The 14500-nt window shown below is 37.4% G+C and overlaps 1 protein-coding gene across 1 annotated transcript in view; it reads left to right on the top strand.

Annotated features, from left to right (window-relative positions):
* TEX15 (testis expressed 15, meiosis and synapsis associated) overlaps positions 1-13339 on the top strand; it is a 32182-nt gene extending 18843 nt beyond the window's left edge. The window contains exons 7-9 of the mRNA XM_083592598.1: positions 900-6511; positions 8525-8589; positions 11819-13339. Coding sequence (XP_083448724.1) covers positions 900-6511; positions 8525-8589; positions 11819-12926 — 6785 coding nt within the window. The 3' untranslated portion in view covers positions 12927-13339. The remainder of the gene's footprint in view (positions 1-899; positions 6512-8524; positions 8590-11818) is intronic.
* The last annotated feature ends 1161 nt before the right edge of the window (positions 13340-14500 follow it).

Below are 14500 nucleotides of genomic sequence, written 5' to 3' on the forward strand. Positions count from 1 at the left end.
TCGAACTGCTAGGTTGGCAGGAGCAGGGACCGAGCAACGGGAGCTCACTGCGTCGTGGAGATTCGAACCGCTGACCTTCTGATCGGCAAGTCCTAGGCTCTGTGGTTTAACCCACAGCGCCACCTGCGTCCCTACAGCGCCACATACACCTTATTTTTGCCTCCTGGTATTCCTCCCTGTTTATGAGCCTGCTGCCTATTCCAGCCGAGGGGAACTTTTGGCATAATTAAGCTTGTCAGGCCTCCCCAATTGGCTTGCAACACTGCTTTGGACAGGCCACACCCACCCGTCGCTAAACTGATGTATGTTGCCACGCATGGCACTGGTAAAGCCATGGCAGCAAGTGCTCCCAGTTGTGCCTTTGCAACCACAGCTTGAATTCGATGTTATTTAAATCTCTGGTGAAAGCAGCATGACTTGCATATGGTGCCAAATTAAAACGGCAGAATGCAAGCCATAGCTGCAGATGAATCATTGTGAGTGCACTCTTAATGCACTCCAGTTGTTCCTTTCCCATGCCTGATGTCAGATGCGCTCTAGCTTTTCTCCCTTTCTTCTCTTTCTGTCTTCTCTCCTTGTCCGTGTAGCTGTTCCTTCCTTAAAGTCTGTCTATGCAAAGTTATTTTCCGTCCAGACTGACCTTTTTCCTCACAGAATGTTGTGAATGTTCAGTTTGTTCTTTTTAAAAAGAAGATTAATGATTTGTTGAAGTGTTAGGCACATCAATTTGTCTACTTAAGTTTCAGTTGCTGAGTAGCCAATACTTCGCAACTGTTCTTTGATGTCATAGGAAGCATCACTCCCCGAACTGCCACATTTTAACCTGAAGATACTGCACACAGTTTGGTCAAAAATATTTTCACAACCCTATACTTTAATCTGTTTCCTTGTATTTACAGGAAGAGGAAGAAGACTACCACTGGAAAACTGTACACGAGTGACAAGGATAGGCAAAAGCCAACTCATCTATGAACATTTCAGAAAGCCCACGATAGGTTGTGCAGTAAACTCAGAAAATAATGCATCTCCTTCATTTTCTGGAGGCCTACAGAACTGGAACAGCTCTATAGTTGAAACCCAAATGAAGCCCAAATCTACTGGAAGGTGGGATTCCCCACATATACAAACAAATGAAATTAATCTTCATTGTTCCCCTGATCTGGATGTCAGCAGAAATGTTAGAAGTGCCCATATTGAAAACTCTTCTTTGAAAACTCATCCTGAAGTTTCTCCTGCCTGTGATAGCGGCTCAAGTACTGTAATTACTTCAAAACTGATTAAGGATCCAAGGTTAAAAAAAAGGGAACAAGTCCTAGAGAAGCAAAATGGAGAAGCAATCTTGGATAGGATTTCACAGTGTGAGAATGAGCTGGACTATAACTTGGAAATGAAAGTATCTGCTACTCTAAGCATGCCATATCCTGTAACTGAGAATTCTCTTCTTAACTCCAAGAATGCAGTTGGTCAGAAGCAATATATGGAGAAAACATATTTGGAAGAAAATTTGGAAGGGACTATTTTGCCATCTGTGTTAAACAGAAATAAAGATTCCCCAGTGAATGGTGAGCAAGGGTTAAATAGTGTCAACAAAAACATTTTGGGTTCTCAGAATACTGATACAGATCACTGTTTGAAAACCTATGTAGGTGATAGTTCTTTAAAATCAAAGGTCTGCAAAACTAATAATCCACACAGAACCCTTATGGAAGATGTAAGAGGAGAAAAAGGAACAAGACATTCAAAATTGCCCTCATTAAACCTAAATCCTTCTAAAACATTGATTAATGAATGGAAATTTCCAGACCAAAATCCAGAAAGTGCAGCATTTGGTAATTATAAGATGGGAGGAGAAATGGAGAGCCAATTACAAGAAGATGGTGCTTACATTTCTGAAATGCATTGCTCAACCAATTTGGATACAAAATGTGCTCAAAACAATTTTACTTCATCAGAGGAAGAACAGAATGATAGTGCTAACAGTTGTAGTCTCCAAGATTACACATTACAGTCTGAAGTTTGTAAAAAACTGCATATTTCTGAAAATGTTATGGGAGAAGTCTGGGATGAAGATCTCAGTGAGCAGTCTATAGAGAATCAAATGGATGCAGAGAATTTTGAACAAAATGGGTGCCATGCGGTGACAGAATTTGAAAAATTCAATAAGATTGAAGCATCTGTAATCATTAATAAACCAATATATACAGCATGTGAAGTAGCAAACAGCTCAGTAGGTGAAAAAGTCTACTGTACTATAGAGAAAGTAAAATATCATTCTATCGGAGAGAGAATCGTGCATCAATCCCCAACTTCCTGTGGAAGTGACACAGTAATGAGAAATTTTAATGGGAAAAGTGTGTGTCTTCCTGAGTCAGTTTCATTGGATAAAAATATTTTTAGAGATAGCAAAGAATGTCTTCTTTCCTCAGGAATATTTGTTGATGAACAAAGGAACTGTAAAACAAACACCACAGCAAATACCAGTGATTTTGATCAAATATACACAAGCGAGTTGGAAGAAAAAGGTAAAAGAGATACCCCTACAATGCAGATGCCTTCCTCATCAGAAAGTTCAGCAGAGGAAACATCAGAAAAAGAAGATTCTGTCAAGGAGGACTGGATAAGTGATATAAAATGCTGTATGGAGACTTCAAGGAGGCCTGAAATTTTGGATTCAGAAAGCTCAGATTCTGACTTTAACTTCAGTGGTCAAGGTAGAGGCTCAACAACAGAAGGAAAGCTGATAAACAATAGCAAAGAAAATTGTGAAGACCTACATAACCAAGTATTTCTAACTAAAGGTACGGACATGGTGACTTATCAAGAAAAACATTGCACTGCCTCTGTGATAAGTACCTCTGTTCCTGTACCTTTGGAGAATATAAAGGATATAGAATTTAAAAAATCCGGTCTTTCAAATGCAAATTTTGAAGAGTTGAGCAGTAATTCCTCTTGTGAAGATGATAGTCTAGAAGTATTTGAACAGGATTTAGAGGTAAAATGCAATGACCAGAACCTGAACATTGTTAGTGACTTTGAAAATACATTAGGAGAGTGTAAAAAATGTATCTCCACATCACAGAAGCCATGTAAAAATGGAAACTATTGGGAGAAAAAGGATGTGTATCATTATTTACAAGAGCGTATGGATTGGGATAGTCTCTTAGAAAAACCTAATCAGAGTACAAAGGTTTCTGGAAAGCCCTCTGTGGAAGAGAATAAAAATGATTCGGAAGAAAAACCTGAATTGTTTGTATGTCCTGACCTGCAGATTACAATCACCAACATAATTCAGCCAAAACTGAATTCCCCTCATAGCTCTTTCAGAATGAAGACAGATATGGGGAAATGTTCAGGACATAAAAAGGATATGAAATGGTTGCAGGAGAAAAATACCAAACATCACAGAAGGAAAGAACAGAACAATTCAGAAGAGAAGTATATATTTTCTTCATCGTCCAAGGGACAAGTTGAAACATTTGTGCAGTCTGAAGAGTATATTAAGAATGTTTTGAATACTCTTAACACTCAAGCATTGTTATGTAAAAACAAACATCTTTCTCAAAAAATAGATGGAGCAATGTTTCACTTAAGAAAAGCACATCGAAGGGTTCAGAAATCTTTAAAAATATTAGCAAAAGCTGGAAGGAAAAAATCAAGTGAATCATCAAAATCATGTGAAGTCCTACAATGTGGATCCTCATCTAGCTGCGTTTCAGATATGCCTTGTAGCTGTGATAACATGAGAAATGCAAAACTAACTAAACTTCAAACAGCCTCCGAGAAATCTACTAGCTTAGATAGCATGGAATTGAAAAGTACAAAGCCAAGCAGTGACAAACACATTATGAGCAATGAGCAGAAGATTCATTTAAATGTCATCTCTGGATATAATACCCAAGAAAATGTAAGTACCAGCATGGTAAGCACAGAGCACGACATCAGCTCTGAAGTTAATAGATGTACAAGCAAAGATAGTGCAAAACATTTGAATACATCTGTTGAGAAAAAGGAGTCATGTGTCAATCGAGAAGACAAAAGAAAAGATGAAAGGACTTGTGACTCTGATATCAAGGCAACTGCAATTAAACTTGCCACGCCAGTTCAAGCGGCATTAGAATCTTCTGCAAAAGTGAACATTTTAAAACCAGATAATATTTCCATAAGGCTGGAAAATGTTTTTTCTGATGAAAACGAAGCTCTGGAAATAGCCCCAGCACCGCAAATAAAGATAAGTTTGAGTGCCAAAGCTTCATCCAATGATTACGAACTGTCTCCTGTGTCCTTGGAAAACAACTGTTTTTCAAATGAACCTTTTAATAACTGCAGAGACCTCAGTCAGGACATCAAACATCCAGAAGTAGGATTTGAACAAAAATCCCTTGATTTTATCATTAAAATATCAGAGATCTTGAGAAAGGCAGATGAAACCACATCTTTGAATGTATTACTTGAACAACTTATATTTTGCAGAAGCGTTCTTCCCTCCTTTGTTAGAGCTTTTGAAAAAAAGCAGGAATGCTCTTCTGAACATGTCTTGGTTTCGAGGGAGATACTTGAGAGTACTGAAAGAAGGATGCAGACTATTAATAAATTGAAACCTTCTGCTATAGAATCCCTGATTGAACTACAGATTATAATGGAAACCATTGAATTCATTGAAAATAAGAAGAGACTTATAGAAGGTGTACCTACCTTCCGAAGCTTGCTTTGGTATGATGATTTACTGTGTAGTGAGTTGTTTGGTGGGGAGTCAGGTTACCAACAACAATCAAATTTCTATCCTGCTTTTCAGAGAAGACTAGAATACAATGCTCTTAATGAGTTACAATCCCATCACAAACAATTAGTGGATGCCTTTAATAACACAAGATGGGAACATAATTCTTACTATTGCTTCTTGAAGTTGAGGCGGGAAATAGAGGAATGTGAACAAGCAATGAAAAGCAATTACAATTTCTCTGATTTTTTCCTTTCTGTCCCATATGTTTGTGGAGCTAACTTTGGGGATACTCTTGATGACTTAGAACATGCAAGAAAAAATACAGTAGATTTAATAAGCAAATCTAAAACTCCTGGCATTAATCTGAGGGCAGAAAAGGAAGAGCATCTTTGGGTCATAATGGATATTATTGCTACAAAAGTAGAATTCATAAAAACCTGTGAAGATGCGAATATAAAAGCATCACTGTTTGGACTTGAGCACATATTTTTTGATGCTGCTAAAAGACTTGCTTGGACAGAAAAAGTTAAGTTTATAAATGGAGATTTTAAAGGTGAGGAAAGACAAGCAATCAAAATAAATGAAGCTGACCTATCTAAGCTCTATGAGACTTACCAGCTTATGATAGAGGAGTTTGGAAGAAGAAACTTCAACGGTGCTGTTGAAGAACAGACTTTCAAGAAATCTTCAGTGGACTCTAGTAATTGTGAAATGGCAAGCAAGCAACAAGAGGCAAATTATTGTATTACAAAGTCCCTCATTGTACGCCAGGATATTGGTTGTATTGGTGAAATATTAGGTGAAGCGCAGTCTTCAGATACTGAGAGATTACAACAGCTCTTGTGCAGATGTACAGAGCATATGGAAATGTTGAAACAGTATTTTCAGATTTTACAGGAAGAGAGTGGCAGTGTTTTGATCACAAAAGAAAATGTGCTGGGATTCTTGAAAAGTGGTGGCATAAATCCTATCATTTTGAAACCAGAAGCTGTTGAAGTGTATGCTGAAATGACAATGGTATATGAAACAGTTCTTTTTCTCCAAAACTCAATAGCAAGAAGAGTAGATAAACCAAGATTTCGAAGTTTATTATGGTTTGATACATCACTTACACCTGAACTTTTAAGATGTCAAGAAAAAATGGCTTCCTTCTCCTACCGGAAAGGCAACCTTATAGAAATTATAGACTCTTCCATCTCTGAACTTCAGAATGAGTGGAAAGCTATTCATGGCTTCTCAAAAAATTTGAATTGCTCGTATGCGCTTCATCTTTTCTCAAGGGAGCTTAAAGAACTTTCAGAAACTAAAAACGTGCTACAAACATCGAAGTCCTTCAGTTCTATGTGCGTCAACTTGGTACCATATACTGTAAGTTTAAACTATGGAAGTACTGTGTCTGAACTAGAATACAACTACAATCAGTTTTCTTCACTTCTTGACAAATTGATGATGTGTGAAAGGAAGGATTTAGGAAAAATGGCTCACGTTATGAAAATAATGAAGACTATTGAGCATATGAAGTTTATCTGTTCTAAACAGGAAAAGTCACCTTTGCCGCTGGTTATATATCAAATGGTTAAAAACTGGAGAAAATCTTGCGAATTGAAAAGACAAGGTCTGGATACCACTGAAGAACATAGCACCAAACACAGTATGTGCAACAGTGGCCCACCAGCTTCCCAGGCTTCAGATTCCCAGTCTCAACACAAAAGACCTGCCAGTATCGCTTCAGAAGATTGTTCCAGTTCATCTGAGGAGACGAGTGATCCCTCGCGTACAAAAAAGATAAAGGTAAAACCACTTGGCTCAACATTTCTGTTTTTAAAGAATGATATAGTGACAATGATACATACTTTTATTTGGTTCTAAATATATTTAATGTATTATTTTTGTTCACAAATGTGGTGATAGAATTCTTCAAAAATACTGCAAGCATTACACATGGCTACTAGTCACAATGTACAGTGGTACCTTGGGTTAAGTACTTAATTCGTTCCAGAGGTCCGTTCTTAACCTGAAACTGTTCTTAACCTGAAGCACCACTTTAGCTAATGGGGCCTCCCACTGCTGCTGCGCCACCGGAGCATGATTTCTGTTCTCATCCTGAAGCAAAGTTCTTAACCTGAAGCACTATTTCTGGGTTAGCGGAGTCTGTAACCTGAAGCGTATATCACTGTATGTATATTGCCCAGCATTTGCAATATTGCTTATAAACACTGCCTCTGATACTGCAAATTGTATTGTGTATAGTGACCGCTTATGTCTTAACTAAGCTTTTTATGGGAAGATGGGTAGTATTAGTGGCATTCCAGGAACATTAAGGGCACATTAAATTACCGAATACTTCAAATAGGGATGTTGCAAATATTCAAACAGCTTGCAAAAAATGTAGGATTGATGGCAGCAGGGCTGTCCCAGGGCTTGGAAAGGATGTAGGAAGTGGCAAACAATCCTCAGGTCCTGCAGGATTATCTTTTCCCACAAAGGACTGGGACTACTGCAGTCTCATTCTTCATGAGAAAAGATGTTATGTTAAGGTATCAAAAGTGCCCTCTGCTGCCTGCCTGCTTTCCATGTTCTGCCCAACCCAAGGTTTATTATTAGACCCCTGGAGTGATGCAAGTCATCCTTTGTATCTTTCTGAGTGCATTCGAGGTCTTTGTGAGGGTTTAAATAGAACAGTCTCAAAGAGCTCAAGCCTTTGTAAACATTTAGTCTGAATCTGTCTAAAAGTAATCCATAAACATCATCATCATCATAGGCCATGGCATCATTCAGAAAAATAACAAAAGGAAAAACAGCAATAACCATAAAAAGAAAAAGTAATCACATAGTGAATGAGTTTTGGTCTAGGCTCACCTGGATAGTAGAAGTGTGCGTGGACACGAAAGCTCATACCAGTAGCAAACTTGGTCACTAAGGTGCTACTGGAAGGATCTTTTTTATCTGGATAGTAGAGCATTGGATCAATGTTGTGTAAGGCCACCATAAGGAACATTATTACGGTTTTGTAAAACCAAATAAGAAAATAATCTGGTGTTACAAACTAGCCCACATACTATTGCAGTTATGGAGGTTTGAAGAGGTTTCCCCCCCAATAATAATCATCCTGCCTTTAATTGTATGATTAATATACAATTAAACGCTTGTATCTGGAGATACTATTAAGAAGGGAAATGTTTTTCCTCCCCCTTTTATTAAAGATTTTCTTGGGTTATAAAAGTACATGCATCTCTATTTTCAGATCATAAAGTTCTTTTTCGGATCAGTTATATTCAATGTGGGAAATTGATGTTGTATATAGTATAAGGTGGGGGGAGGAGGGGGTTAGTAAACTTTACTTCTTTTACATAGTGTATGTGCAAGGCTAAGAAGGGAAATATATGCACAACTGGAATTAGCAAGGAAATTTACATCAGTGGTACCATTACTTCTAGTTAAGAAGTTTTGTTTTGCAGAACTGAAATAGAGAATATAATCATTTCTTTGTTTGTTTCATAAAAATAATACACCACTTGTAGAAAGAAGAAAACAACCCTCAAAGTGATTTGTAAAACCAATAACTGTGTTTCCCAGACTTGGGTCTCCAGCTGTTTTTGGACTACAAATCCCATCATAGCTAGCAGGGCCAGTGGTAAGGAATGATGGGAACAGAGTCTCATGATCCAATCTGAAGTCTTGTCCAACAGCACAAAACGCTTTCCCATTGTTTTTACAATTTTATAGAACTTACAGAAAAGTGTTAAAAGAATTAATGTGCATAATACACCTACATCGGTTTGTTTTCCTATTTTAATTTATTAGATTGCTGATTCACTGATGACAACCACAGAAAAGATAAACGAAGAAGAAACTTGCAGGAATTTAAGGTATAAATAGTAAAACAGTAACAAAATACCAGTGCCTAGTGGACCTATTTGAAACGTGTTACTTCCATAACTTTTCATACAAATTTTGTGGATCAGGCCCTTCTCAGTGTTAGAACTTTATTTAGAGGATTTCTATCGCACTGTTCAACCAAAAAGGCTCCCAGGCCTTTCATGCTACCAGCTGGAACTATATCGCGTATGTTTGTAATCACCACTTGCAACAACAGCTTTCTCAGCCATCAATCAATATATGGAACTCTGGAAATTATCCTTTAGATTATATTGCTAGATTGTTTAATTCCATCTGTCTACCTTATTTCTATGAGTTATACTTTTTATGTTTAGGTTATTTTATTTTTTATTCTGTTTTGATTTGTACTTGTATTTTGAAAACCCAATAAAAAATTACTTATTTATTGAATTTATAAACTGCCCTATATCCGAAGGTCTCAGGGCACTTCACAGAACAAAACCAGAATATAAAACCACAAAATATATAATCAAAATAAAAGCAACAACCCAATAAGTGCCCCCCCAAACCTCACCTTTTAAAAGGGCATAGGATTTTTAAATGATTTTAAAAAACAAAATGCCACTGGAAAGGCAACCAGGGTGGCTTTCATAGAAACAATTAAACTAAGCCAGTTCTTGTCCCCAGGCTTAAAATCTAAAAGACCAACCACAAAAGGAAAATGGGATAGGTAGGAGGAGGGGGTGAAGGGAAGCAAACTCAGATACTGCACCTTAAAGTTAAATAGTACTTTTTTTAAAATAAAAAGCAGCTGGGATGGAAACAGTTCAGGGACAGGTCTTTCAGAGGTGAGGGAAAGTCCCTGTTTCTCATCTCTCCTACTGTGGCAGGGTACTGTAATGGCTGATTCTAGAAGACAGTATTTGGCATATAATGTGCACATATCTAAAAAGACTTCTAATTAATGTTATTTGATACACATTTAGAACAGAATGTAAGCAGAGAGGTGGACATGAAATGCAGATGAGTATAGACAGTGGTAATTAAATTATTAACAGTGGCAATTCACAAAAATAGTTGTGTTGCTGATATGACATCCTGGCATTGGAAAGCCAATTAATGCATGCCTTACAGACAGTACATGTACGTTCTGTCTCCCCACATGAACCCTGTGCCATCGCAGATTTGTTTCAAAGGGTTGAGGGAAATGCCAGAACAGATTTAGGGGGTACACACAGAGAAAAGAAAGTTCCTTTGCACAGTAAAAAGTCTTGCATTGATAGAACAAACGGGTTGATTTCTCCCTGCATTTTTAATGTGCCATATTTTTTTTAACCAGCTGCCAAAGTAGCCTTTCATGTGAAATTCCTTGTGGACCTTGGTTAAAATAAACTCCGTTATCCACGTTTATACAGCCAGGTTGTTCATTTGAATATCATCAGATGGACCTGGTCAAGAAAGAGCCTCCCTTGTTCTTTAAAAGTCATCTCTTCATAAAACGTAACCTGAGAAAACATTATTTATCTCTGAGGATTCATGTGTTTTTCTTGAAAGAAATTTCGTTCTTGAACAATCAGATAGATAACTTGAATTTTAAGCAAAATATTCACATTTTTGTTTCTGTTCTCCTATTAACATGATTTGTGTGCTGTTGTATGGAAGAAACCTGTGTTGTCTGTGGGAAGGTCTGCTGAACAGTATTGGATCTAGTATTAGATCTTCACGAAATCTAAAGTTGATGAAACGTACTTTTGAGAGGTCTTTAGCCTGTCTTGTTTTTGCTTTTTACTTCTATAAATTCCATCTATTAAATGCCTTTTAAAACGTTTCCCTTATTTGGAAGTAGACATTCCCTACACCCTTTGAGGGATTAAGATTGCTCATTTGGGCAGTGGACATAACATTTGAATATTCTGTGCACATAGGCCAATAAGTTTCTCTCACGTACACCTTGAGTAAATTGTTCAGGGTCATTAAAAAGAGATTGTGAAGAGCTCCAAAAAGCCCCCTCCAAACTGAGTGAAAGATCAGTAAAATTGCAAGTGCAATTGAATGTAAACAATTGTAAAGTGATAGATGTTGGGCAGGGGACACACTTTATTTCACATTTAAACTGGCAATGACAAATCAGGAACAAGAATTTGAGGTTGACCCAGTATGTAGCAGCAGCGAAAAACTTAAATTCTATGATAGGGATCATTAAGAAAGGAATTAAAACTGCTGATAATATGATGATGATATGATATAATGTTGATTATACAAATCTATGGTGTGATCACTTTTGGAGTACTGTGTACTGTTCTGTTCTGGCCACCTCACCTCAAAAAGCATATTGTAGAGTTGGGGAAGGTTCAGAAAAGTGCAACCCAAATCACCAAAGGGATGGAGCAACTCCCCTATGAAGAAAGGCTTCAGTATTTGGGCTTTTTAGTTTGACAAAAGGGGAGTAAGAGGTTATATGATGGAAGTTTTTAAAATTACGGCATGGAGAAATTGGATAGAGACAAGTTTTTCTGTCTTTTACACAACACTAGAATTCGTGGATATCTATTGAAGCTCTGTGTTTGAAAATTCAGGACAGATCAAAGACATTTATTCTCTATGTAGTATGTTCACTCCCACAGGAGGCAGTGATGGCTACTAGATTGCTTGGTTTTAAAAGGGAATCAGACAAATTCATGGAGAAGAGGGCTATGAAAAGCTACTAGCCATGATAGCTTTGCCTCCACAGTTGGAGGCAGCAATCCTTCTGAATACCAGTTGCTGGAAACCACAGGAGGGGGAGAGTGCTTTTATGCTCAAATCTTACTTGCTGGTTTCCCACAGACTTCTAATTGGCCACTGTGTGCATAGGATGCTGGACTAGATTGGCCATTGGTTTGAGCCAGCTCGCTTTTCCATGTTTTTATCAAGCTAACACACGTTTTTATTTGATTATGATAACCCATGCCCAGATCATTTGATGAATCTAGTAACCCACAAAATTAGCTACCCACACCTTTTCTTTTCCATTATTCACACTTAAGACAGCTGGAGAATAGTGATGCTGTGTTTCCACCTTGAAATGTTAGTATTGAAACAAAATATATTACAAGATTATAAAAATAGGGACCAAGCAAATGTTTAGAAATAAATACATAAACAATTTATGTTTTTGTGCATCGAGTAAGTTCAGATCAGGTCCGAATTCTAATAGAACATCGATATTCTTGTGTTTCAAAAATCAGTTTAAAAAAAAGTTTGATTTTTGTTTTGCAGAGTGAGTGGAAAATATAATTTCCCCAAAGAGAAAGAACTACAGTTAAGCATTTCAACAGACAATATGTGGAATAAAAAACCTGGCAATTTGAGAGAGACAGCACCAATCTCACCTTCACAGTTAAAAGTTGCTTATCCCTGTGAAAGCATTCAATCTTCACCAAATGCCTCAGAACCAAAGTTCATTTGTTCAAACACATTAGCTGGTCAGCAGAATCTAGCAAATCTAAAAGATTTCAACAAGAGCGGCTGGAATGCAAAAGACCATGACCAAGAATATATTGCATCCCACAATGAGGGAGGTGAAAGTCTTTCTTTACCTTCAGTGACAGTTGAGTTATTACAACAATCTCCTGAAAACTCTCCTACTAGAGATGATGCTAATTCTGTGTTGGGTACGCTAAATGAGCACCATAACTTAAAATCAGATGTCCTGAGAGATGCTTCACATTTAATGCCTGAATGTAGCATAGCTTTGAGTTCACCTCCAAAATCTGATCAAAACGAAGGGGAATGTGGACAGGAAAAAAATGTGACCCGCAACTGCACAACCCCATATAATTTAGATTCCACAGTGATGACAGAACTAAATAAAGCCATGGAATTGGAGCATTTGCAGATGGAACCATCGTACAGTGAAAATAACAAAACTAAATATTCACCTTTAAATCAAAATGAACATATTGAGGAAACCTCTCAGTTGCAGAGTTCTCCTGTGCATATTTATGGTGCAGTTTATCCTTATTACTCTTGGTACTTATATCAAAATCATTGCAATACTCACTCAGTAACTCAGACATACCAGGAATTAAATTCCTGTGAAATGAATCCCCTGACACATGGCATGTCCACAACTACAAGCATAGTGTATAACACAGAGTCTAGTATGTTTTGTTCACAGACTTTTAGTCATTTCAGTGTTGGAGAATCACAAAGGTTTAACTTAGCCCAAACCTATCCAATGTATGGTTATTTCAGTTCTGCCGTGGCCTTTCCATATAGCCATTGGCAACAGCCATCATGGTATACAGAAAATCAGCCTTGGACACAAGTTGCTTTTCCGTATCCTTCCAATAACGGCTCAGAAGATTATGTGGGAACTACATAATAGGAACTACATACATACAGTAGGAACTAAAGCAATTTTTAAAATGAGCGTGTGTGTTTTTTTAAAGTGGCATTTAGTTGCCCATTAGTATGTGTCTAGTAAAAATCTAGTAAGATCAACATGATACATTTGACATGAGTCAGATGCTTAAAATATCTTTTTGTGAATCAACAACCATGTCCAGCAAGTAATATGGAGCCAGTGCAATGCATGCATGGTTCTGGGGGGCATTTCCCATGTGAACCAGCCCTTGGAGGCATGTTGAACACCATAGCTGTTATTTTATCGTATTCTTTTAGCTTTCATTCCTTTAAAAGCAGTCCTGAACTAGACCTTGGACTAATGTATCCTAGGAGAGTGGTTTAAGAATTTTTTTAAAGCCCTGAAGGAAATAAACTTTATTTGAAAGTTAACAGACTGGTCCTGTACTGGTTCATCATTTATAATTCAGGCAGAAACTTGTGCTGTTATAGTAAGCATAGCATCCAGAAATGAAACACCCATAGATGCCCCACATACTATTTATTGCCAGTACTGTGGAGTCATAACTGCTGAATCTGCCCTTTGGATGTTATGCAAGTAATTACAGATATCGCTGCACTTTACAGCAGAGCAAAGGATTGTGATGTTACATATGGAACAAAGGCCAATACATTCATTATAATGGTTAAAGGTATAAATCTGGTTTTTCTTTGTTTTCGGCTGCCTGACAGTAGTCATCTTTCTATTCTTGGTTGAATCATGAATCATTTGCACAGAAATTTTTTGTCCCTTCTTTTTTTACTTGATTAAAATACTTATTTAAATTTGATATTAATAACTTAAAGGCTGTTGCCTTGCCTTTTCAACCAAAATTAAAACTTAAGAAAAAGCCAAATCTGAATCTTTATAACTTAATACTGGGCAGTTTATCTGGAACACAATTCTGCACAGTTTTACACAATCTAAATTGGAGTACAGGTGAAATTAGTAAAGCATAATAGAAATACTTTACTAGTCACATTTTATTTCAGTGGGATATTTCATTTGTGATTCTGTTCCTGTGAAGCATCTCGCAAGTGATTTCACAATGCATTCTTATACACACTGAACTTTGACGATGACACAATCCTTGTGTGAAAACAGCAGGTAAAATGGGTGAGCAGAGGTATAATTTCTCTAGAGTAGTTCCTTACTGTAGTAGACATGTTTTTTGGTGAGCATGGACTTTGATGAACAGCTGTATCATATGTAGCTGTGTCGTAACATTAACCCAGATAAGATTGGGACTGGTAGCTACACTGGACTTGCTGCAGTTCCTCTGCACTACTACCACTTTTTGGAAGAGACATGGGTTCATCTTCATTCCTCAGGAAAAATGTTCCGCCATATCTGTGTGGAAAAGAGAGGTTAACTGCACTCAGCACTGTAACAAAGCCAAACTAGGGCTGTTAAAATCTCATCCAGAGACTTGTGCTAATTCCACAGAAAGTATTTTTTAAAGTCCAGAAGACTGCAGCCTGTATTCATGGTTTGGGGCATGACATTAGATAGCTGTTGGCACTGGGGGACCTGATGTTTAATTCTGCAAACCG

The sequence above is a fragment of the Podarcis filfolensis genome, assembly GCF_964270895.1.
Source record: "Podarcis filfolensis genome assembly, chromosome: 17".
Lineage (NCBI taxonomy): Eukaryota > Metazoa > Chordata > Lepidosauria > Squamata > Lacertidae > Podarcis > Podarcis filfolensis.